The 24409-nt window shown below is 35.3% G+C and overlaps 1 protein-coding gene across 6 annotated transcripts; it reads right to left on the reverse strand.

Moving 5' to 3' along the window:
* Positions 1–2939: 2939 nt before the first annotated feature.
* On the reverse strand, positions 2940–23462 carry LOC105772946 (uncharacterized). Of its 6 annotated transcripts, none has more exons than XR_001126930.2 (22): positions 23212–23460; positions 21734–22118; positions 20792–20905; positions 20624–20703; positions 20183–20329; positions 19943–20091; positions 19731–19861; positions 19517–19639; positions 19325–19398; positions 18207–18794; positions 17960–18071; positions 17683–17820; positions 17082–17411; positions 16431–16704; positions 14721–15970; positions 13073–13472; positions 12013–12944; positions 11859–11924; positions 11634–11759; positions 4948–5192; positions 3597–4839; positions 2940–3462 (listed from the first exon to the last, which is right to left on the reverse strand). XR_001126930.2 is itself a non-coding variant. In XM_052632646.1 (22 exons), exons 1-22 carry the CDS (start codon positions 23337–23339, stop codon positions 3446–3448), a joined length of 6837 nt encoding a protein of 2278 aa, XP_052488606.1. In that variant the 5' UTR covers positions 23340–23459; the 3' UTR covers positions 2940–3445. The 6 variants fall into 6 exon arrangements, 5 of the variants coding, with proteins under 5 accessions (XP_052488606.1, XP_012449922.1, XP_052488607.1 ...); XM_052632646.1 differs by having other exon boundaries at positions 3662–4839; positions 17082–17261; positions 23212–23459; XM_012594468.2 differs by having other exon boundaries at positions 3662–4839; positions 23212–23459.
* Between the last annotated feature and the right edge of the window lie 947 nt (positions 23463–24409).

The following is a 24409-nucleotide window of genomic DNA, read 5'->3' on the forward strand; positions in this document are numbered from 1 at the left end:
TTTGGATTTATAACCGAGACATAAAGGGAACTCATTATTCCTTACCTTTTTCCCAGGGTGAAAAACTCTTCCTACATCAAGCCTTCACAAAGGAGAAAGTCAAAGAGGTTGCGCTCCAAATTGGTGCTCTAAAAGTTCCAGGGATCGATAATAAATTCAATTTTTTCTACCAACATTTCTAAGACAAAGTATGACATCTTAGCACTAACTCTACCTTATCCTTCCTTCACTTGGGATTTATGCTAGAGGAGCTCAATAAAACTATAATTACTCTCATCCCTAAAGGTGATTCTCAAGCCTCTCAAAACAATTTTAGGCTCATCAACCTTTGCGATGTGGCCTACAAGATCATATCAAAGGTATACCAACCAACTTAAGAAAACTCTTCCTACCATTATCTCATGCCACCAAAATATGTTTGTCCCTAGTCACCTTATTTTAGATAACATTATTTTTGGAAGTGAAATTTTGCACACTATTAGGAGGAAGACAAAGGGAAAAAGACCTCTGATTGATTTTAACATCTATATAAGCAAGGCTTTCAATAAGTTTAGTTGAAACTTTCTTAAAGCTACAGTTGAAGGCATGGATTTCAATGAAAAAAAATATAGGTAAATCTAACCCACCAATATATCTCCAAAATCTCTTATCAAATCTAGGTAAACAATTCACTTACCAAACCATTCTAGTCATTTACGAGACTTTGTCAAATTCATATCTTTTCGTCCTTTACATGAACACCCTCTCATTACTTTTCTAAAGTAAAGTTAATGTGTCATTAAAGGCGTGAAAATTTATACAGACACCCTTTATCAATCACCAGTTGTTTGTTGCTAATTTTCTTCAATGCTCGTCTAATCTTGCAAAACCATCAAGGCTATTCTTACCAATTTTTGCAACTTATTTGGCCTTCTTATTGATTTCAACAAACCTGAACTCTACCTCAACCCTTCAACTAAATCACAAACAAAGAGATGGTTCAGTGGTATTTTGAATGCTAATAGGGTTAATCATCTTAGCAAATATCTCGAGTTTGAAATGAGGAAGATGCACAAAAAAATAATTGTTCTTTCATAGCATTATTGACAATACGCTCACCTTGTAGAAATCTAAATGTCTCTTACTTCTTTTCCTCTTTATTCTTTCTCTGCATTCAAAGCTTCAACTAACGCGTGTGACAAGATTGACAAAAACCATTTATGCTTTTCAAATGAGGACACGACACAAGGGAAAAAAAAGCTTCATCTCTATAGTCAGGACAAGTTATGCACCCCTTCTTTCTAAACTTGCATGGAAAATAATGATGGAGCCAAATTGTTTCCTCTCTAGTGTTCTAAAAGATGAGTATTGCAAACGCCCTTCAAACGATCTAATCCAAACAATTTTATTTATGGGTTTGAGAAGTATTCTCTTGAGTAGAGATGTGTAATAAAGGAAAATACGTTCAAATTTGGAGCGGAAAACATTGTTGGATTACCTCAGTTTTAAGTGAAACTCTTTTTGATATAATCAAAACTAATGAAATAGCCATGCAAGTTCAAACTTGCTTTGATTTTAGTAAGAAAGGTTGGAATGTAAGAAAAGCCATGGAAATCCTTGGCAAGGATTGTGCTTTTATAAGCTAATTTCACTCCAAGGAGGCAAGGACAAAATTGTGTGGAAAAGCAATCACAATGGTATCTTCACTGTGAAAAGTGCTTGTTCATTATCTTGATTGAATTTTTTTTTTCGATTATGTCAAATTAGTGCGGAAACTTTAGAACATCTTCTCTTGAAATGCAACTTTGCTAGAACAGTATGGTTTGGATCTCCCCTTTCTTTTTGAGCTGAGTCCCTCTAGATCCTTTCAATTTCATCTTGGTTCTTCCAATAGCTACTTTCTAATAATCTTAAGTCCTACGACACAAGAGATTTTTATACACTCATCACCTGCACCTTATAGATAATTTGGAAATCTAAAAATGAACTTATCTTCAACAAAACATATCGTTGTAAACCCTTTAGGAACCATCAAAAAAGAAAATGAGCTTTATCTCCTCATTCTTAGATTCTTTGAGGCTAACTCTCCTACAACTACACACCATGGCCCCCAAAGATCTTTGGAAGTAGGAGGCATGGACTCACAAAGGACAATGTCTTCACATTAACAAATGTCCAAGTAACAATCTCATCGGCGGAGAGGCAATTGTCCGAGGAAATGATTGATAGCAATTCATCTCAACAAAGGCTACAAAACAACCAACCAACTACAAGCTAAAATCCAATTCCTATTATCAATCTTAATGTTTTCTCAAAACTCACAACATTTCTTCCTGTAAGTTTCTCATTAATGATTGAAAATGAACAAACATCATCCTCGGAGAAAATTAGTGGGATGAAAACTTTACCTGACCTATAGTGACATCCTTGATCATCCCAACTCTACAACCATCCACAAAGAGGTCATTGACAATCCGCAACTAAGACAAGAAGCTAGAAGATGGGCTATTTGTGCATCAAAGACCTATATTAGTTTCTCGACTCTAGTATCATGACATTATCCTTCTTTGCTATGTACCAAAAATAAATGAACCAAACTCCAAAAGAAAGCTTAAGTTTTCAGGAGTAAAATACTTAAAACAAATTATAATGTACGTATGAGCAAAGCACATGGTTGATCTGATTTCAGTTAAACGTACAGGTTGTCCGAACCACACATGTAGACTACAACAATACAGATATTATTACGTGCAAATTTTCAAGGCCATTTTTCTTTTTGATTGCATATATATATACATGCCATGTTAGAAACCAAGTTTACTATTTGTATATGATCAATTTGTCGAAAGCCCTTTTAAAGAATTCTAACATTACATATTACAAATAATTTCTTTCCAACGAAGCCTCATTCATATTAACACCTTCAACAAGAAACAAGATGAAAAATATCAAGCAAAAGGTGGGTCGCCAAAATTTAATCTTTAATCTATAAAAGTTACTGTGAACACGAATTTTCCTTCTTAAGATCAGTTTTGGAGAGTTTCAATTATGATTTGTGAGCTATCCATCAACTACAGAAACCAAGACACTTATCAAGTATTCTTCCCAAAAGACGAGAGGAATGCCTGTTAATTTCACCCCGTATTCCCACAATGGCTGCAAACTCGGCAACTTTCTTGCTTCTTTACAACTTAGAAAGATGCTGATAAATACAAGCTCCATTTAAATTCACGGAAGCTAGAACCCAGTTTTAGATCAAATAATTATTATAGGAAAAGCAGAGAATGTAGCCACTTTCTTCCTTTTCTACCTGTGTATATAAGAAGACGGCAGCAGTCAATTGAAGTCGTTGCTTCTTAAAAGTAGTATGCTTTCCTCCATACGTGTAGGCCCTATAAGGCTATAAGCTCAAAGAATATCTCCTGAACTGAGCCCTTGATGAATCGGATGGCGTGGTGCCCTTGTTTTAGGAATTTGGTGGACCTGTAAGCACCAAATAGAGAATATCAAAATCACCCATATAAATCATGCTTGGACCTCAAGCAGAAATGTTTCAGTGAAATAAAAATGAATTAGCATTTCAATCAACCATGGCAATTGGCAGGTACATTGCTTACAGTGTAACCACAACCAGCTAAAACATAAATCAGGAGTTGCATTGGGCAGTGAAGCAGTGGTTAACCTTTCCTTTTCTTTGGTGGTTTGAAGCTGCCGCTTGCAACTGAAGGTGGGACAATTGACCTTTCTTGGTGCAACTTTTTGGATGATTGTTCGGACTTTTTTGAAGGAATTAGACCAGAGAAAAGAATAGCATCAACAGCTTCCCGTTGCTGTTTCCGTTTCAGAAATAAATTCTGAGAAGTGGCAACCTCCTTAGGATCTCTACCACCTTTATTTGATTCTCTCTCTTCATTGTTGCCATCAGGTCGGGGAGTAGAAACATTTGAACTTTGCTCCTGCACAGAAGATTTCTTACTCTCTTTTGACATCTTATTTTTGCCACTACGACCCACTTCTTGTCCACCATTGTCATTATTGCTTCTCTGGTTTTCCCCCATTTTGACTTTTACTTCACTACCCTCTTTTTCTTGGCTTCCACTAGAGATAAGAAGTTTCTCTGGAACCCTGGACTTCACTTTCTGCGGTCGTCTTCTATCATCATTTGCAGATGCAGACAAAATAGTCCTTCCAGGGGGAGGCTCACAATCATCTTTTGCTTTTCTTTTGCTACGATGTTTATCTTTACTTTTCACAGAGTCAATGTCACCTCCAGCAGAAGACCAGTTACAGTCAGCCACACTGTCGATATGCTTTCTCTTCCCTTCAAACTTCAGCTTTTCCCGGCACTCATTCTGTTTGGCAAGTTGGCCATCACCTCTGACCTTTTCAACATGCTTCATCTGACTCAGATGATTATCAGAACCTTCTGGAACAAGAGTCTTCCCAGTGTTTGTTCTAAAAGAGATACTGTAAGGCCTTTTAATTGATAGTACCAAATTTCTCTGCTTAGCATCCTTCACAAGAGCAGACCAATTACGGTCTGTCTGCAAAGTCCTTGTGTTGCCCAAAATCCAAAGAGAAAGCTTAGCTCTTGTCAAAGCAACATTCATCCGTCTCACATCAGCGACAAACCCAATACTACTGCTTGAACTTACGCCTTGAGAAGAACTTGATGCTCTAACAGTGGAAAACACTAATATATCCACCTCCCGGCCTTGAAAACCATCCACTGTGTTGAACTCTATATCATTAATAACAGAAGAACCAAACACACTAGAAAAGCGAGATCGCAAAAGTGAAAGCTGACACTTGTATGGAGTTATTATACCAATCTTGCAAACAACAAACTCCGACGGATACCTATATCCCAAAATAAATTAAATTCAGCAAGATGAATCATTCTACTATTCTAAAATCACATAAAACAAAGAAAAAAAAACAAAAAGGAAAGGACAAAGAATAATTAACCTTTTCCTGAAAAATTTAAGCAGCTCGACTGCTGCATCAGCCTCACATTCATTATAAAGAGATAATGCACCAGAATTCTTTCCATGAAGCTCCAGACCATCAACAACATCATAAAACACATATGGGCCAAGGCCTTCAGTTCCATGAAATGACGCTGATTTGCTCAAGACTGTATCACCATTCAGCAACTTCTTGTCATAAAAGTGCAAAGAAGGAAATCGACATATCTCTGGATGCATCCTATACTGTAAACAGAAAGCTCTTAAGCAAAAGATTAATATGCCAAGTATTGCAAAGATTTTATGGAGCTGACACCATGCCCTCATGCAACAAAAAGTACCATACATAAAATACATGATAAGAATTAAAATTTCGTATAACACATACACAGTACTTCACCTTCCTCAATTAATTAAATTACTGTTGAAGTGATGAATTTTCAATTTACAGATCTCATTAAACAAAGTGCAATATATGCAATGAATACAAACATTGTACAAAAAGCATCAAGGTACGACCAAGAAAAAGAAGGTCGTACAAGAATGAATAGCATAAAGAAAGGAGGTAAAAGGAGGATTCCCTCTAGTTTATACAGTTCGATAAATAGACTACAAACCCTTCATAAAGATGGATTAATAACAGCTGAAAGGAAATTCACGACATACGTGCAAATGAGAATCTTCATAAAGACGGTTTATCATCAAAGAATACATAAAAGCTAGATAAATAACCGAAGAATACCATACAAAATACTAGAATGTAAATATATATTTTTTTTGGAAAGACTTCGTTGTAAATATCTAAATATACAGTGTTAGACAAACAAACTGGAGAACGGGTAAACTGATTTGTATCAAATAAGAGCAAGAATACAAAAAGCCTCTATTGCCTCTCATGGTTTCGTTCTTTAGAACATAATATTAAGCTAGGCAATGTGTTGCAATATGTTGTAACTATTTAAGAAGTGGATGAAAACAAAGAATTAAATTTCAAGATAAACTCTGGTCAAACAACATTTTCAGAGAATCAAAGTAAAAGATAGAATTTGACACAGGAGCTTAAAATTAAAAATAAGTATATTTTATTATTTCAGTTTATTTTATTTAAAGTATTAGATATCTTTTTGACAGCTAGGATTATTATTACTTGGGGATTAAGTCTAGTATTATTAATTAAACTTTATTTGCAAGGAAGAGTAGAAACTTTGCTTACAAGGAAGTTTCCTATATATATTTTGTAAAAGAAGTTACAGCAGCAGACTTTTATTATTATTTCCTTGAATTTAATAAAGAAAACTAGAGATTTTTATAACCCTATGTTTCTAGAGTTCTAACTTCTTTCCTATTCGTTTGTGAAGCCCTAATTCTTTTTTAATTGCTACTGTTTTCTTCCCCAATCTACATCAATTTGGTATTAGAGCCTAATTAGATCCTAGGGTTTATATTAGGGTTTGCTATTAAGCCATGGTTGGACGCATTAGTGGTCGAGGAAGAACAAATCAGTGTCAAGAAACAGAATTGGCTGCACTATGACATGTGACTGAAGAATTGTAGTGTGCAGTTTATGCTTGGCTGTGACAGGAACAAAAAGGAACCTTGATGGAGATTCCAAAAGGTGCTCACAACCAGTTTGACATACTGGAAGGTAGTCTTGCTGATATATTTGACTTTGGTGATGAAGAAAACGTCCTTCATGAAGCTGGACCAACAAAGTTTGCGGTACGAGGTGGATTGAAGGAGCAGTTGATACATGCCCCTCAATTGAACGAGGGCGGAATCAATGTTTAAGTTGTTGATTCTCTTTGCAAGATGCATGTAGAAGAGAAAGATTATGAAATGTTAGAACCGATCTATGATGAATATCCTGAAGAAAGTGAAGAAAATGAAGCGTATCCAATTAAAGGAAAATCTTTGTTTGTTTATATAATGACAGCCACAACCATAAAAGAAGGGGAGGATTGGAGGCGAATTGGAAATCTCCTAGACATGTCCTATGATGATTTTGGAGTAAAAACAATTAACCCTGTTTCCGTATGCAAATCAGATTCAGCCAAGAAAAAATTGTGTGAACTCAAGGAAAAGTTGGAAAGTTTGAAGGCAAGTCATAGTGCAAAATTGATGCTGTCTTTTGAAGAAAAAATACCTGCAACCAAACATGAAAGTTGTTGCTGAAAATCGAGCTCCAATGGCTTCTAGAGGAAGTCCGCTGCTAGTGAATGAAATTCATGGAATACGTTCTAATGAGGACTTTTTGTTGATAATTTCGCATGACTGTTTTCCTTGGCACCCAAACAACAATTATTTGTTTGAACCTCTTGGTCTAGTTGATTTTTTCTCTGAGAAAACTTTTAAGACTATAGATGGCATGTACAAATTGTTAGAAACATCAAGTGCATCTACACGGATCATGAGTGCGGTGGGCAGACGACTCTAGACATTGCAAAACAGCATGCAGCTGTTGTAACAGCTACTTTAAATGCTGTAATTTTCTCTGGAACCTGCTCAAGAGAAACTAAAGATGGCAAACATGCTGCGTGTGAGAGCAAGGATATTGCTCACATGTCAAACAAGACATTGATTGAGGTAAACGACAAAAATTTAGATGGAAATCAGCTGTCGGTACACCAGCTCATGAAAAAGTTGCTTTAGCTTGTGATGTTCCACAAGAAAGAAAAATGTATGTTCTACTCAAGCTGGTGCAAGGGAATTAGACAACAGTGTGGAAAACAACAGATCTCTTGCAGTTACAGCCTTTGTTCAAAGAGTTAATTCTTTGAAACATGAGTGCAAAAACTATATTGGCTTAGAGAATCTTGCAAGTTCAAAACAGATTCCAAATAACAATTTAATCACAAAGAGAAAAAACGGAGGTTGATAGTACTCGCCCTCAGAATGCTGGTGACAAAAAAGATGTTTCTCAAGGAACTCTTACTTATGATGGTGATCAAACAGGTATGGTGGAGACTTTTATTAATGATTCTGAAATCAAAGAAGAAAGTCTTGGTATGACTGATATAGATTCTGGAATTGAAGCGAAGCCTTCTTCGAAAGGGTATCTTAGAGCTTGTAATGGAAATAGTAGAAGTGTTGCTCTTAAAGATATTGCTGCAGGCACATTGGTTTTTGATATATTTGCTGCTTGTTTGAGTAGAGTATCCTTTGACAAGTATGACTTGATTTCTATAGTTAAGAGGTATTTCATAGCAGCTGTTGTTTCTAAAGGTTTCAAAGCTTTAGAAAACACAATCTTGGAGGTAGTTCTTCGGTGGAATGCACAACTCTAGTCTATGGGACCATTACTTTGGACAAGACTTTGATAGACAATTGCAATCTGGAATTGGGTGGCATTGGAGCTAAGAGGAACTCTATGCCAGAACATGATCTCTCTATTGCATTGATATACAGTGTGTTCGGCAAGATTAGGAGCCATTGACTCATTTAAGCATGGATTTTGTCTTGGGATTACCAAAGACAACAAAGGGTTATGATGCAATCTTTGTTGTTGTGAACCGTTTCTCGAAAATGGCACATTTCATTCCTTATTCTAAAACTTCTGATGCAACTCATATTGCTGAATTATTTTTCAAGTGGTAAGGCTACATGGTGTTCCTACACCTATAGTTTCCGATAGAGTTGTCAAGTTTGATGGACACTTTTGGAGGACTTTTTGGAAGAAAACGGGAACCCAATTGAAGTTTTTCAGCACTTGTCATCCACAAACAAATGGGCAAACTAAGGCTGTCAATCGATGTTTAGGAAATTTCCTTAGGTGTCTTGTTGGGAATTGTGAGAAGAGTTGGAATTTGATTACTCCTCAAGCTGAGTTAGCATCCAACAAGTCTGTGAATAGAACAATTAAAATGACACCTTTTGGAGCTTCCTATGGACTCAAACCTCAAACACGTTCTTGATTTAGTTCCTTTGCCATTTGGAACTAAGGTGAGTGATGACGGAGAAGCTTTTGCTGATCATATAAGACAAGTCCAAGAGGTGATGGCTGCCTTGAAAGCAAGCAATGAGGATTATGCTAATGAAGCTAATCTACATCATCGAATTAAGGAGTTTAAAAGAGAGACTTAGTTCTTGTACATTTGAGGCAAGAAAGGCTTCCAAAGGGTACTTAACACAAGCTGAAACCAAAGACGTTTGGGCCATGTAAGGTGTTGAAGAAAATAAGTTCTAATGCTTATGTGATTGAGCTGCCAACTGATTTGCTCACCAGCCCAGTTTTTAATGTTTGACTTATACTCTTTTAAGGGTTTTGATGGGAATGCTGCTGAAATTTCAGACCAAGTGCAGCAACTTCCTACGACTAAGCTGGAGGTTATCGAAGATGTGTTGGATCTTAAAAAGGTGAGGTCTAGAAGGGGTAACAAATATAGGAGGTTTCTGGTGAAATGGTTAGGCAACCCAGCTAGTAAAATTACTTGGATTGCAGAAGAAAAGCTGCAAAGAGTTAATCCAGAGATTTATGCTGAAGTTGTGAAGGTTTTTTCACCGGAGTTGAGTTTTCCAAGCCAAGGAGAATGACACAGGAGCTTAAAATTAAAAATAAATATATTTTATTATTTCAGTTTATAAAAAGTATTAGATATCTTTTTTGACAGCTAGGATTATTATTACTTGGGGGTTAAGTCTAGTATTATTAATTAAACTTTATTTGCAAGAGTAGAAACTTTGTTTACAAGGAAGTTTCCTATATATATATATATATTGTAATAGAAGTTGCAGCAGCAGACTTTTATTATTATTTCCTTGAATTTAATAAAGAAAACTAAAGTTTTTTATCACCTTAAGTTTCTAGAGTTCCAACTTCTTTCCTATTCGTTTGTTCAGCCCTAATTCTTTTTTAATTGCTACTGTTTTCTTCCCCAATCCACATCAGAATTAAGATGCAGTCACCATGTTTTAAACAATTGAGTTTATTTAAGAGAGAAATCAAGAAAAAGGGAAGGAAAAGGATTCTTTTTGGTTGGATTTACTACTTTCAATTTAGGTAGAGAGCTTAATAGTTAGTATGGCTCAGCCTGTCTAAGATAATAATCAAATAGGTTAGTCATTTTAAAGCCACAAAGAGATGTGTTAATCCTGTTAGTATTTCCTCAACACATTATTGGTCAGCATTAGTTCCATAATTAATCTGTTTCGATTTCACAAATTTTCAGTCTAGGAATTAGTTTATTATCAGCTATTAGGTTTTGGAGAAGCTTGTTTCGTCATGCCACTCAAAAGACATAGATGCTTAACATGATAAGTGGAACTTAAAGGCCTCAATTTTTTTATTATAACAAGAACGTAATCTGTTCTGCTAACACCATTCTTTCTTCCCCCATTGTTTTTCATTCGTTTCTAGATTTCACTAGATTGGCACAAGTGAGGTCAACTTAAGATATGCTTTGGAATTATTAAAACAATTTATCTTTAAAGTGCATCCTGCATTGATGCTGGGTGGACATGAAGAACAAGACTATGAACCAACTGTGATAACAAGTTGGGCAATTCCAGCACATCAACTACATAACCACATTTCCAGAGGCACAGCTGATCTCAAACACTTCTGCAGGTTCTTGTTAGATGTTAGACATTATGTTAATTTGAAGACAGTCATCAAAGAGTAATTAAGTTGTTATGCTACCAGTATAAGCAATATTAGAAAACTCCAAGAGTTCCCACAAAGATGAAAATATAGAACCAAATGTCAAAGAAACATCAGATAAGCAAAGAAAAATTACATTTAAGAATGCAAGCGAAAATGGTACATATTATTGCATAGGGAATCAAGACAAGTTAAAATAAACAGTACAGATGTGCAATTAGCAATCTGATCAAAAGAGATGATTATCAAAATAACGAGAATAAGGAGCACCCCCGTCAAGTCAGTCCAGACAAAAAAAATATAAAAGGCAGTATCAGAAATAGAGCCAGAGCCACCGTCAAACTAACACCCTTACAGACAAAGCACAACACATATGACCTTTGAAAATAATGTTAAGAATATGTAAACAAAAGTTCCCAATCATTTAGCAACATCAAATCTATATTCTTTTATATGCCAAGGAAACTTGACCTTAATATTCCTTAAAATGTGATCAATCTCATTTCGATATTAGATAAATTTAATCTTAACCTTAATTAACCTTAAGACATGACTACACTACTTCCGAGTGCTGATCTTTTTCACCTTGAGTAGAAATGGTACGTCATACAACTGGGAATAGAATTCCAGAGCAGAAAAGAATTTGAAGAAACGTCAAACCAAACTTCACAAATCATATAGCAACAGCTGACCTGTGACTTTTTGTATCCATTAAACTCTTAACTTTACTAACCTTTAACATGTGATCACATTCATGGTAGGTCTTTTGTTTCATATCCAGAAAGCAGCCACTGTAAAAAAATTTATTATTTGTGCCACCACATTTGTCCCCCTAATGTGGCAAAAATATATTCGTTTAACTGTAATCTCATTTATGAATCAGTTGGTTTACCCATAAATTAATAGACTCCACCATTGAATTTGTCCAAAGACAAGGAGTATGAATGTCTGAGATTAAAAAAAAGGTGGTGCAAGTATCATGACTCGTGTAGAAATGGTACAAATGGAAGATAGTAAAAAAGATTACAAAAAAACAAAGGGCTTTATGTTTAGACACTAAGCAAGGAATAAGCAATTGCAGTGAAGGTTACCTGTTCAGTAAGCATAACAACAGGATGACCAGCTCTTTGTAAACGCTCAAACATGCTGCATTCATACATATATTTGCTCGCAACATTAGAGAGAACTGTTGCAGGAAGCTGCTTTGGATCACCAACCTTTAGGAAAGACTCTTTACTTCAGTGTTGATTCTCAAGTTCAGAAAATACAATGCTAAAGACAATTAAGTAGTTAGTTCTTAGTCTTTTGGCCCATACCATGATACATTTTGTCCCTCTTGACTTTAAAAGCTGAAGAGGAATCAAAGTAGCTGGTTCCAAAGCCTGCAATGACAATTCCAAACCTTATAAACAAAGAGAAAGCAACAATAACAGAAACAAAATGGAAGCATTGCAAAAAGGGGGCAATTACTTGAGCAGCTTCATCAATCACAACAGCATCAAAAAGAGTATGTTCAGATGGATTGCCAAACTTAAAACTTGATATGGTTTCAGCACATACACCATAGAGATCTCCACCACAACCACTTAATGTTGTAACGATTATTTCAGCTTCCTTTAAAATAGACTTCCGCAGTTTATGTCTTAATGCTTTGGTTTCCTCATTAGTCTTCTTCTCTTGTGCCTGAGCAGCACTAAGATCTTTATAAATTTGTTTCTTTTGCTCATACAATCGTTGTAGCTTAGCCTCTAATTCCGGACCAGCCATTTCTTTTACATCCATTTCCTTATTAGATCCTTCTGATGTTTTCTTTATGCTTGAATTGCCATCCCTTATGTTTGCACGCTTGGTCTCGCAGAATCTGATGTTTTCGACTACCTTCTCTAGATTAGAACGCAGTACTGTAGAAGATGACTCCATACTTAAATCATTTCTAGCATCATTTGTATGCATTTTCTCTTCTGCCAACCGATGATCAACAAGTGTATCAATATAGAAAGGTAGTGAATTTGGATGAACTGTTTTTGCATTCCCAACCCGTACAAGATACGGTTTGTACCTCTTCCCATCTCTCCCATATAGACCTTCACTAGATATTCTTGACACCAGCTCATCAACTGCAGCATTTGACTGAGCACAAATTAACACCCTTCCTCTTGTAGAACTTTCTATCGACTTTTTTGACCTTTCAACATCTTCATTTAATTGTCTAGCCAGGGCAGCATCCTGCCAAGCTCTTGCAATGGCAGTGGCCTCACTTACTCGTGCATTTGAATTGGTGGAAGAATTATAGCATTGTCTCAAATAACCACTCTGAGAATTCTCTGATTCATTTGTTCTCCGTTGAAAGGAAGCTAGCAAAACACCAACCATGGCCACAATAGTTCGGGTCTTTCCAGTCCCTATTGAATCAAGCAAGAAGCTCTAAATACAGAATATGTTTATGGTTTGCTACTGATTGAAACATTATCTAATATAACAATATACTAAAAGTAAAAACTAAAGTAGAAGCCAAAACAATAGAGCCTACCTGGAGGACCCTGAATAAGAGACAATTCAAAATCTTTCTTTATCTTCTGTGATCCAACAGCAACATTCAAGGCTTGCAGTTGGCTATCATTGAAGGATGACCTCAGTAATTGCTGCAGGGGCTGGGATAGCTTACTGAAATCTAGTGTTGGTTTATACGAGATGGTAGGATCACTGACAGGGTTTAAAATGGCAGGAAGCAAGGGGATATCCTTTATTGATGACAGTGCATGAAATTCTCGGATCTGGGGTGTAATGCTCATGATACGACTGGCATGCCATTTACTACGTTCAAGAAGCTGCCTCCTAGCTTGATTCAAACGTATTGAGCCATTCTGAAGATAAAACCGAATCAGCAGCATACTTGACTTCCTTTTATTGTCTCTCTCACGTCTTTCCACCTGTAGACAGGGAAGTTGCTTTGGTGAAATATGGACAGTAAATTTTTAAATCTTTTCAATTTAAAGAAAAATAAATTACACCAACCAATGACAAAGTGACATTACTTTATTAAAGCTATGGGAAATCAAATCTTTTTCAATTTAACCTCAGCAATTATAGAAAAGTAAATAAATAGGTTGCTAGGTGTTTAAGCAAATGAGAAGAAAATTCAGCACAATGATACAGATCAAAAGTCAGGAAAAGTCCTCCAAATAAATTCAGGAGAATCAACCATAAAAAAATATGCAGATTCATTTGAGGATCTTGGACCACACAAAAACACCCCTCAGAACAGGTTTCGACAACATGAACCCTCAAGCAACTTTTCCACCAGATTAGATTAAAACAAGTGGTAATGCTAGCAAGTTGCCATAGAAGCCAGGTTACAGAAGATAAAATTTTAGATGTTTTCAAGACCAAACGACTAAAATATTAGTGAAGGTAGAGAGAAGCAATGAACAATCAGTTGATCTTTCTAAGTGGAAATTACTAAATAAAAAGATATTTTTACTTTTGGCAGTTATACTAATTTAGTAACTTCGGCATTAGCTTGGGCAACAATAGATTAACCTTCATAATTTTGGGTTAAAACCCTCAAAGTTATTCAAACTCATTGCACTCTCTAAGACTTCATAATAATTAAATTTACAAATCATCAATCAGTATTTATTTACCACTGAAATCGACAGTTCAAAACCATATTTAACAGAATAGTTGACTAAAGAAGTCAACTAACATGTCATCTTCACCACCATGCAAGCATACTTAACCGACTACTGTAAGTTTAGGTTTTACACTTAAAATTATTGGCTAACTGTTGCACTCCTATAGGAGCATCCTGATCATTTTTAATAACAAAACATAAACATTAAACAAATAATAAACCACTTTTAGAATCAAATATCTAAAGTAACATAAAATATTATTAAGCAAAAGCTAATAGAAAAAGTTACTTCCAGTCAATAACTAAATAGGATAAACAAACAGTTAATGATGCACAGCAGTTTTGTTCAGTTGGATGTTCAAGGTCAAGAGTAATAAATTAAAAAGAGTTATATATATACACACAAACAAAAGAAATTTGCCTGAAAAAAGGGTCAAAAGGTCTTGCAGAAAAATGAATTAAAAAAATATACAAGTGAGAGAAAACACTGCAATCAGAACAGGAATGATACGATCCCAGTAAATAGTATATTAGCACAAAATACCTTTCCAACCATATGAACATCATGGGAGGTACTTTTTGGAAGATCTTTAGTGAGTAAAACAAGGTCATTCTCTGACAAACTTTTAGATGCTGTAGAATCATCAATATCATAGACAAATCGAACAAGATGGAAATCATCAACCCTCTCAACTGACAGCACAGATATACTGCCACAGTACATCTCCTCCCATGAAGACATCTCCAGAAAGGAACTATACAGTTGTGCCTTAAATTCCTCCAAAACCAAAGGCCGAAAAATGTTTACATACTGTTCAGGCGAGTGGAATGACACAGGGACCTCCTTTAATTTGTTAACGGTGCGACTCTCATCATCTTTTGCATATGCTAATCTCACTGTTACAAAGAAATCTACTTCTAGTATTGGCCTGTACCAGTCATCCAGTCTTGGAGGCTTGAACCTTTTAACCTGAGCTTCCGGCCTGTGTAGGCTAGATCTATTTTCAAAAGGTGATCTAAGTTGAATGACTTGCCTTTTAGGAGCAACAGGACCAGAATTTGCAAGAAGTGATGGCTGTACGGTTACAGTTCTGAAAGCAGCCTCCAACGGATCATCTGCAGCAACTACCTCCCTCAAAATTGTATCTTTGGTTCCAAAATTTATTTTTTTGCAACCTTGATTAATACTGTTTAATTTAACAGATTCATCAAACTTGTTCTCCTGATCAACTTTACTCTGAGATGAAATAACACTACTTCTGGAGTTGGAGCTTATTTCTTTCCTCTCACTATCAGGGCTTTTTGGTTTGGGACAATGTGGTGGCTTGACTCTTGATTTCTCAGGTTTCTGTGTCTGAGAAACAAGGGAATCTTTTTTCATGGGAGACTCAAGTAGATCCGCTGAAGTATCAGTACCAGTGCCATGGACAACCTTCTTGGCATGGTAAGTTTCTGAAGCTTGCTCATCAGTAGAAGGAAATTCCACCTGGCCATGCAACATTTGATGACCTGACTTACTAGATGCAATATGTTTCTCCTTCTCATCATCGGAAATAACAATCAGATTACTTTCATTCATTTTTTTTTCTGATTTTAAGGAATCGAAAACTTTTACTTCCATTCCAGTAGAAGGAAGCTGCACATCAGCTGCAGGGTACCTTCCCTCAACAGATGCTCCAGAAAACAATTTTTTTGACCTTAAGGTTGAATGTCCAATAGCACAAGAAACTTCTTTAGATAATGTAACACAAAGTCGTGATACTTGTTCTATCAATTCATCCATGTCAACAGCATCTACATTGAAAAAGCATATAACACATGAATAATACCTAGCAATAGACCAATATTGATCACATGAACAACAAAAAGGGAAAAAATGAGAATAAAAATACAATTAACCGAAGTAGCACCCAGGAACTTACATCTATAAGAAGAAGAATTTATATTAAAATGTAGTACAATTTGTATAGTCACAATCTAAACAAAATGAATTTTATGGTTGATTACATTCAAATTCATAAATTGTTGGATTTTGAATGAGTAGTGAATTTAAAAATTATCATACAAAAAAAAGAGTGGACTTTGAATGCTATCTTTGCACACTTGTTCAAATAAAAATGTACATTTACTCTCTACTAATTCTTACATAGCTATATGGATCCTTACAGTTTGTATAAACTCCAAATTAAATATGCAAACAATTTTTTTATCCAAATGAAACATAAAAAATTAAAAGACAGTAAGCCGAACTTACCGCTTGAAATAAGATTTTCAACAGCCCCAACCATCAACAGAGAACTATCACTCCTTAATAGCTTGATTACATTCAGCAAAGATATTACAGCCTTTTTCCAATAGACAACAATGACCTTAAGTTGAGACTTTCCCCAGTCCATAAGATCATGAAGCCATTTGAAATCCACTAAATTCCCTAATGCTACTTTAGAATCTCCAAACAAACTAACAAGTGACGGACTGAGTCTTCCAAATAGAACAGGGAGGATCTCAAGCACACGAACACAAGTCATCTGAAAAGGAAGCAAATAATATCAACTATGCCTGCTAAATGGAGCTATTAAACAGAAATTTAATGCTTTTATTACCTGTACACAAGAATAATGACAGTCTCTTCTATAATTTGATAGCAGCAAAAGACTAGCCAACAATGCATGCGCAAAGGCAAATATACAAACAGATAGGGAGGCATTAATGCACATTCAAAAGCATTGTATGACGAGGTCATACAAAGTGAATTTGTAAGACCCAAAAAGTTAGTCCAGAAGGGACTAATTAACTCTCTTCAGATGCGTCCATAACAGCAATTAAATGTAAAATGCACTTCCAAATATAATCAAGAATTTGCAAAAAGAAAAACAAAAATGCAATGAAAATCAAAGGATGATACCTGACAAAGACTGTAATTAACAAATGCCTTCCCTTCTACCAAGCACTTGCATAAGGCTGGCCACACAATTTCTGACAATGAGTAACAGAAATTTTCCCTTAATTTTGGGTCAACACTGGAGTAATTTCTGCCCATGTTTGCAGGCAAAGCATCAAACAATGGCTGCTTAAGAAATCCACCCTGAGAAGAGTACATCATGATATTTGAGGCATTGGAAGAATCTTCTGCTATTTCTGAATTAGGCAAGTCCTCATCTTTAAGTAATTTGCATAGAACAAAGAAAAAGTGGTGCAAAGTCTGAAATTTTAATAAAACAGAATCTAACTGGACCTGGAGAGTGCAAGAAAAAGACATCAGAATATGCCTGACCTCTATGCAGAAGTAGCAACATCATTGAATCACTAATGTGCTGTAAATCTACAGTAGCAGAACATCTATGATATTGCAAAAAAAGCCCTTGTTCAGGAATGTCCTTTAATCTAGAGTACTATAAGCTGAGAGCATAATCAGTTTGTGCCAACAACATTAGATAAACAAGAAAATATAGCTAAATGCTCACTGTGCTTCTTTTAAGAGCTACTGCAACAGGAGTAACACTTACAAGTCTCAAGGCATGCCTCAAGCCCAAATAAACAGCAGATAGAGAAAGAATGTCAGAGCAAAGAAACTTCAAGCCACAACCAAGACCCCGTGTATTTGAAACTTGTTCCAAGATACACTTGCCAAACTGCCTCACATTCTGCATCAGAAAAAACAAGAACAAAAGTTTATGCACAAATCCTGAGAGACCAACCACAGCAGACTTTTTTCATCACTTGATCTATATCATAAAGGCAATACAAGTTAATTTATGAGATCTAGACAACAATTAGACATACATCATTTGGGTCCACAAGTGAGAGGATCAAGCTTTCACCCATCCTAGGTTCCCAAGACCACTGCTTTCGAAGTTCCCCTTGCCCCATTCGAATCAAAAAATGTGCAGTTAACCTGTCAAAGAGCATCCAGTATTGTAAATTGCATTTAACTTGATATGTGGGTTTCTCATTAGAGACAATTTGAAAACATATAACAGATTTTGCTATAAAGTAAAAGATGTAGACAAAGAAGATACATGCTAAGAACCTGTTGAAAGTCTTTATCAAAGGAAGACACATTGTTGACAACCTCATTGAGTTTTTAGATTCCTTCCCCCCTCCATCATCAGAACCAGTTGGTATCTTCCATCCAAATGTACTTGAGATTTCTGCAGCGGAGGATGAAAGCCAACCTCTAATATCAAGGGCCATTTCAGCACTATTCTCAGGTTCTATCATAGGGAAACGAGATCGAGCCCATAATACAGCCTTGGAAAATGATATTGGGAAAACTGAAGGATCAATATCAACAAGAACATCAATCCACAACATAGGAATAGACATCCATTCTCTATACTCTGGAGAAGTAATTTGGCTCTGAGTGCTAAATTCACTCCAACAACCAGTATCGCTATCTTCAACATACTGAGTAAATGGAAGCTTATTATGTCCTTCCTCGTCATCTAACTCAATAGAAGAGTTTTTAGCAATACTTGTAGCTATGCAACAATTCAGCATTGAAGTTATCAAGGCAGCGGCATCAGACACTAGAATCGTTTGTATGAGATCAAAGGCAGGCTGGCGCAGGGAACTGTAGAGTGAAGAATCCTTCAAAGAAGACACAAGAGAAGGACCCCTGTCCAGCATGATTGCTGAAATATCAGTCATAAATTTGTTTCTTTGCAAACTCCCTCAATATGAAGCAAAGAGTTCTGCATATATATATATGTCAGTACAGTATGTCCTTTAGCTAGATTACTAAATGCCCTAAGAATAAGTACCAAGACAGCAAGCTTTACAGCACAAACTTTTCCTTCAGTAAAAGAGGGGATATTTGGTTTCAGAACAGACAGACACTTAGAGAGAGCACTCCCATCTATTGCTGCTAGAAAAATTGAACTTCCAAATATTTATCCATGGCAAACAATAACTAAGGTCAAACTTGTACAATAATAATGCTTTAGCTAACAGAAACGCCATTCTCTTCCACCAATATCCATGTTCATCCAATACCATCTTGGCCCTCAAACCCTCTCTCTGAGAAGTAACAACTCAGAATGGGAAAAACCAAAACACATTAAATAACAGCATTTCATCCATCCCCAAATATTGATTCCTAAAAAAGGTTTGAAAATGTACAGGATAATGATATTCAATAACACATACCACATATGAGCACATTCAAAAGGAGGGCATGGTGGATTCATCTTGTAGCCTCGATGTATGATAAGAAGAGCAATCTGAAAATAAAATCTTGTAATAAATTGCACAACAATAGAACCATTACAACAAAAAGAAAGAGAGAATAAGAAAGTACAAAGCATTTCCATCCACCATATTCCAGAATATAGTAAGGACCTTGCAGGCTGTTTTTCTCATTAAAACACTGAAGTTAGTGCTCACAGGAACTTGGTGGAGAAGAAAATAAAGGAAATGCCTGCGTTGCTTTTCATGTTCCCCGTCTTGCAAAGCTTCAAGTGACTAAAATAAAATTTATCACACATCAGCAACTTTATAACAACTATATATGCTGCAAAGTTAACATCAACTGTCAAGTAAGAAAAGAACGTGCCTGCAGAAATGGCAGGAAAAGATCAAAAATATCTTTATGCATCTTCTCATTTCTAGTGTGAAAACACTGACCCAACAACGTGTTGCGCATCACACTGGGAGATAATGTAGCCCTTAGCCAAAGCTTACAACCTTAAGAAAGTAGAAAAACATAATTAGCTATTTGGGGGAAAAGGCAAGAGAAAAGGAAAATGAAAAAAAAAGGGCTCATACCAAGCATTTTGAAAAGTTCTCTCAAGCAACTAACAGCATGGGAAAATTCAGGTGAATCACCACTTATATGGTTGAGCACAATATCAAGAAAGATGGGATAGCGCTCCAGTATTCCCTCTTCAAAAGCTGGAGGTTCCAAGAACTCAAGCCTTCATCTCAAGAGAAAGAACATTACATTACAGAGAAAGAAGACAAAATAAAAAGTTATAGATGATCAAGAATTTAACCCTACTTCCTTACAAGGATGTAATCCCAAGCCATATGGGTAAGCGGTCCAGCTGTGCTCTTGGCCTTGAAGTCTCTAAAGGTGAAGGCAATACTTCATTCTCCAAAAAGCCAATGAACTTTTTAAGCAAAGGTTGCAAAGGTTCCAGATCCATTGCTCTCCTACATAAAGACAGAACAAGTATAAGGAAATAAAGTGTGATAAATTAAAATGATATAAACCTTGGTTTCCAGGAATGATGGATGAACATAAATGATTGGATAATTAAAGAAAAAAAAACTCACAGCGACAAGCAAAACATTACAGAATGCACCATGTACAATAAAAGAAAACAATATTTGAACCTTTTTAATGCTCTTTTAAACAAAAGGGACAACAATTCCAGATGAGCATAATAATAAAACAATAACAGAAGGGGAAATCAACATACTAGCATTGGTACAAAGCAACAATACCTCATTTTTCCCATACATTTAGCTAAACGATGACCAACAGTCCGCACTCTTCTATTGAAAAAAAGCAATGCATAAACACCCTGACAAACATGTCTACTTGATGAGGTGGAGATCAAAATGAAAAACCACAGACAGAAAAGGTGCATAAAAAACTTTGCAGTGAAATACCGGAAACTGTTGCCCAGCCAAAGCCAATTCATGCATATCATCAACAGCTTCAATGAACTTTTCAAAATCTATAAACAAGGCCTGATCATCTAATAGGGTGGGAAACATCAAAACCTGTGAGCAATTAGACAGTAAACAAGAAGCAAGGAGAAGTCAGCAGGGCAAAACAAAATAAAAACTAATATACATATATGTGAGCTATCTAATCAGCTAGAGCCAACATACCGAATATGAGATAATTAACTCAGAAATTTTGATCACTAAAGGAACTCAGCAAATTTGATCAAACCCAACCTACTCCCATGTGTACCACTTTCTTTATATACTAACTTAAAAACAATGATAATAGGGGAAACAAAAACAACAACTAGATATTATGTTTCATAACCAACTCTTTAAATTATTTATGGAAAAGATAAGTTTCATTCAAGATAGGAACCTACAAAGAAACAATACCAAAGAAAGCGCAAAAACAACATAATGGTTTCCTAAGTGTTAGATATTGATATCTAAATCATCAATAAATCATCAGAATAGCATAAAAAATGTACAAAACGCAAATGCAATTAGAATAAACACCCCATGCTCATTGCCTAACTATAAGATAGGTATCGTGTTAAACAAAGCCTTCTTAACCACCAAAAAAATTTTGCAACTGGATGCGAGTAAAGATGAGAGGGAGACAGAAACTTAATCATCCACCAGGGACTAGATAAATTGACTGGTGTGCTCCTTCTCTGTGCACTAATAAGCATTTATCATTCACCACATACCTGCAGCTTGTTCTTACAATTAAGAAGACTTTAAAGCATAAACCAAAAAGAAAAAGAAAAACGAAACTAAATAACAGTTTCACCTTATTCTAGTTAGCATGATGGCAAATTGTCAAATGCAAGTACCAAAAGATAATACATGGAAGTAGAAAAAGAAGAGTAATTATACCTCATACATGAGATTGACAACCTCGGCATTATCACATACAGGATCATACTCCTGCCGCACCAATCTTTCATTGATCTCTCTCAAATGTTGAGTCACCCTTTCTTCATCAAGGCTCCGCAACACATCAAGAAGGGGACCTATGGTACACAACTCATACTCCGTGCTGTACATCTCCTGGGCTTGATGGTGCTGAGAAACACATTGAATGCAATGGCGCATTTCCTCAGAGATCCTCTTCCATAGAAGCCGTAGAGGGGAATCATTGCGGTCATCTTTAAAATAATTGTAGAAAGTTTCCAAGAGAGGACCCATTATATCCCATGAGCCACACCAAATGTGATTTTCCTTTGGTAAACTTATCAACACACTGAATGCATCAGCAAACCTGGCATACGAAAAAGGCCAAAGAAATCCCAGCTTTGTAAACTTATAAAGGCAACAAAGCCTATAGAACTGGAAAACTACAAACAATTTCCTCAACAAATAGGAAACCGAGAACAAAGAATTAATGAAGCTCAAAAGGAGAACCTTCACAGTGATAGCATGCAAGGAATTTAGTAACTAGATAAGTTCATCTATCAATGAAATTTTCAAAAGAAAACAAATAAATAGTCAATATTATAAACACATATACATAAAATGGAGAGAACCTCCAATGATTAAGGGGAAAAAAAAAAGGGCCTCGAGAAAAGTTTTCCCAAAATATAAAACCACCTCAATAATATTGGCATCAATAATTCATACATAAGAGGAAAATCACATCGGCATGCACATAATAATTTATGGTGAATTTACTTTGCACGAGGTAATAATAAAACTGCACAGGAAAAGAAGTAATCAAGATCCGTCATCATTTTGGACAAGAAGGCAGTTATCTTCTTGACAGAAACAACTAAAGTACAATTGCTTTTAGAACTGAAAAACAAGAAGAGGAACAGCAACACATTCAAGTTCCATAGCAAAATTTTCCAAAATAAATTAGTCACGTAATTGGCCACAAAACTAAATGCCAATATCCAACATTTCTAAAACTTATAATCAAAACTTTTCAAATGCAAAACCAATCTACGGATATATATTCTTTTAACTTTCAAAACTTTTCAAATGCAAAACCAATCTACGAATATATATTCTTTTAACTTCCGTTTATTTAAATTATGGAAAGCAGAACTACAATGGTCAAGAATAAGCAATGCACCAGCTCTAACATAATTATTCTCACAATAGTTTCACAACCCAATGTGAACTTCAAGCAAAATTCCGTTTCCAGAGCTCTTCTCAATAACAAACAGTCAGTTCAGTAAAACAAAAACAACGAAAAATGTGACAATGTCAAAATCAAACTTATGGCATTTTACTAATTTTCTTTCATTTCGATATCAGCGGGAATGATCAGTAAAACGAATAATAAAAATAAATATCTTGAAGCAATTGCACAAGAAAATACGAGAGAGAAAAAAAGAAAAACGAAAAGAAACCATTCTTCCTTGCGCTTGTGCAGACGACGTCGCATAGAAGGATCAATATCGTCGGTTTCTTCTTCCTCTTCTTCGATGCCGCTCCATCGTTCCAACAACTCTCTTCTAGAAGCAACTTTCTTGGCCATTTTCAAACTACTTTTTCTTAATTGATAAAATATTAAACAAAAAACAATGGAGAATTGATATTGGAAAATAAGAAATATATGATTTTAGGGTTTTTCCATTTGCGAATGACTCGCTAAAGAAGACGTTGGTACATTTTATGTTTTATAGACATGAATGAAACGGCGTCGTTTAACTTAAGACTTTGCGCCTCCCGGCACTAAGATTTTTCTTTTTCCTTTTAAATTAAGAGATGTTGGATAAAAGTAGAGTTCCCAGCTGGATTGCTTTCTATCGGTTAAAGCGTACTAGAAGTCCCTCTCCTATAGCAAGAAATTCATTTTAGATCATCTACTTAAAAATTACTATAGATTAATCTTTCATATTGTAAATTTTACTCATAAAATTGATACGTGTATCATACTTACCTAATTCAATTCATAAAAATCTAACCACAAAATAATCAACACATTGGCTAAAAAATAATCCATGTCTTTTATAATCAAGGTAAAAATGGTCAATGTTGAAAAATTAAATTATCATAAATAATCAAGTTCGTAAGTGAAATAGCCACAAATGGAAAGAAGTAGTCACAAATGGAAAATTCATGAGCTTTTTGGGAGTGTGTTCTATGAGGTTTTTCAACAAAAGAATATTTTAAAGATACATAAATGTGATATGATATATTTTGTTCAAATTATCAATAATTTAATGACAAATTTTAGTGATGTAATTATCTAAATAAATTTTAATATATAAAAATTAATTTGAAGCAATTTTTAGTAAAGAGACTAAAATGAATTTTACATAGTACTCCTAGTAGACTTTGATTGTTTAATTCAAGCTTATTAATATATTAGATTATGTCACAATTATATTGTAGGTGAAATTTTTTAGGGTAAACTAAAAAGATAGTTACCTAAAATATTAGCGTATTTTACTTTGGTCACTTAGATTTAATTTTTTTATTTTAGTTACGGATGCTATCGAAATTTAATATTTTTGTGTTAAATAGCTAACGGTTACCTTTTTAATGTTATAATACAAAATTTAGCTTTCCAATGTTTACAAATTCTATCAATTTAATCCTAAA

The sequence above is a fragment of the Gossypium raimondii genome, chromosome 6, assembly GCF_025698545.1.
Source record: "Gossypium raimondii isolate GPD5lz chromosome 6, ASM2569854v1, whole genome shotgun sequence".
Lineage (NCBI taxonomy): Eukaryota > Viridiplantae > Streptophyta > Magnoliopsida > Malvales > Malvaceae > Gossypium > Gossypium raimondii.

What these genes read in the sequence shown, in the direction of transcription:
- LOC105772946 (XM_012594468.2), bottom strand. Translation starts at nt 23,339, where the DNA reads ATGGCCAAGAAAGTTGCTTCTAGAAGAGAGTTGTTGGAACGATGGAGC. An exon ending in AAATGTATGGGAAAAATGAG is followed by an intron (nt 20,330 to 20,623) that starts GTATTGTTGCTT and finishes GTCTTTATGTAG; the next exon opens with GAGAGCAATGGATCTGGAAC. An exon ending in TTTTCCTGCCATTTCTGCAG is followed by an intron (nt 19,640 to 19,730) that starts GCACGTTCTTTT and finishes ATTTTATTTTAG; the next exon opens with TCACTTGAAGCTTTGCAAGA.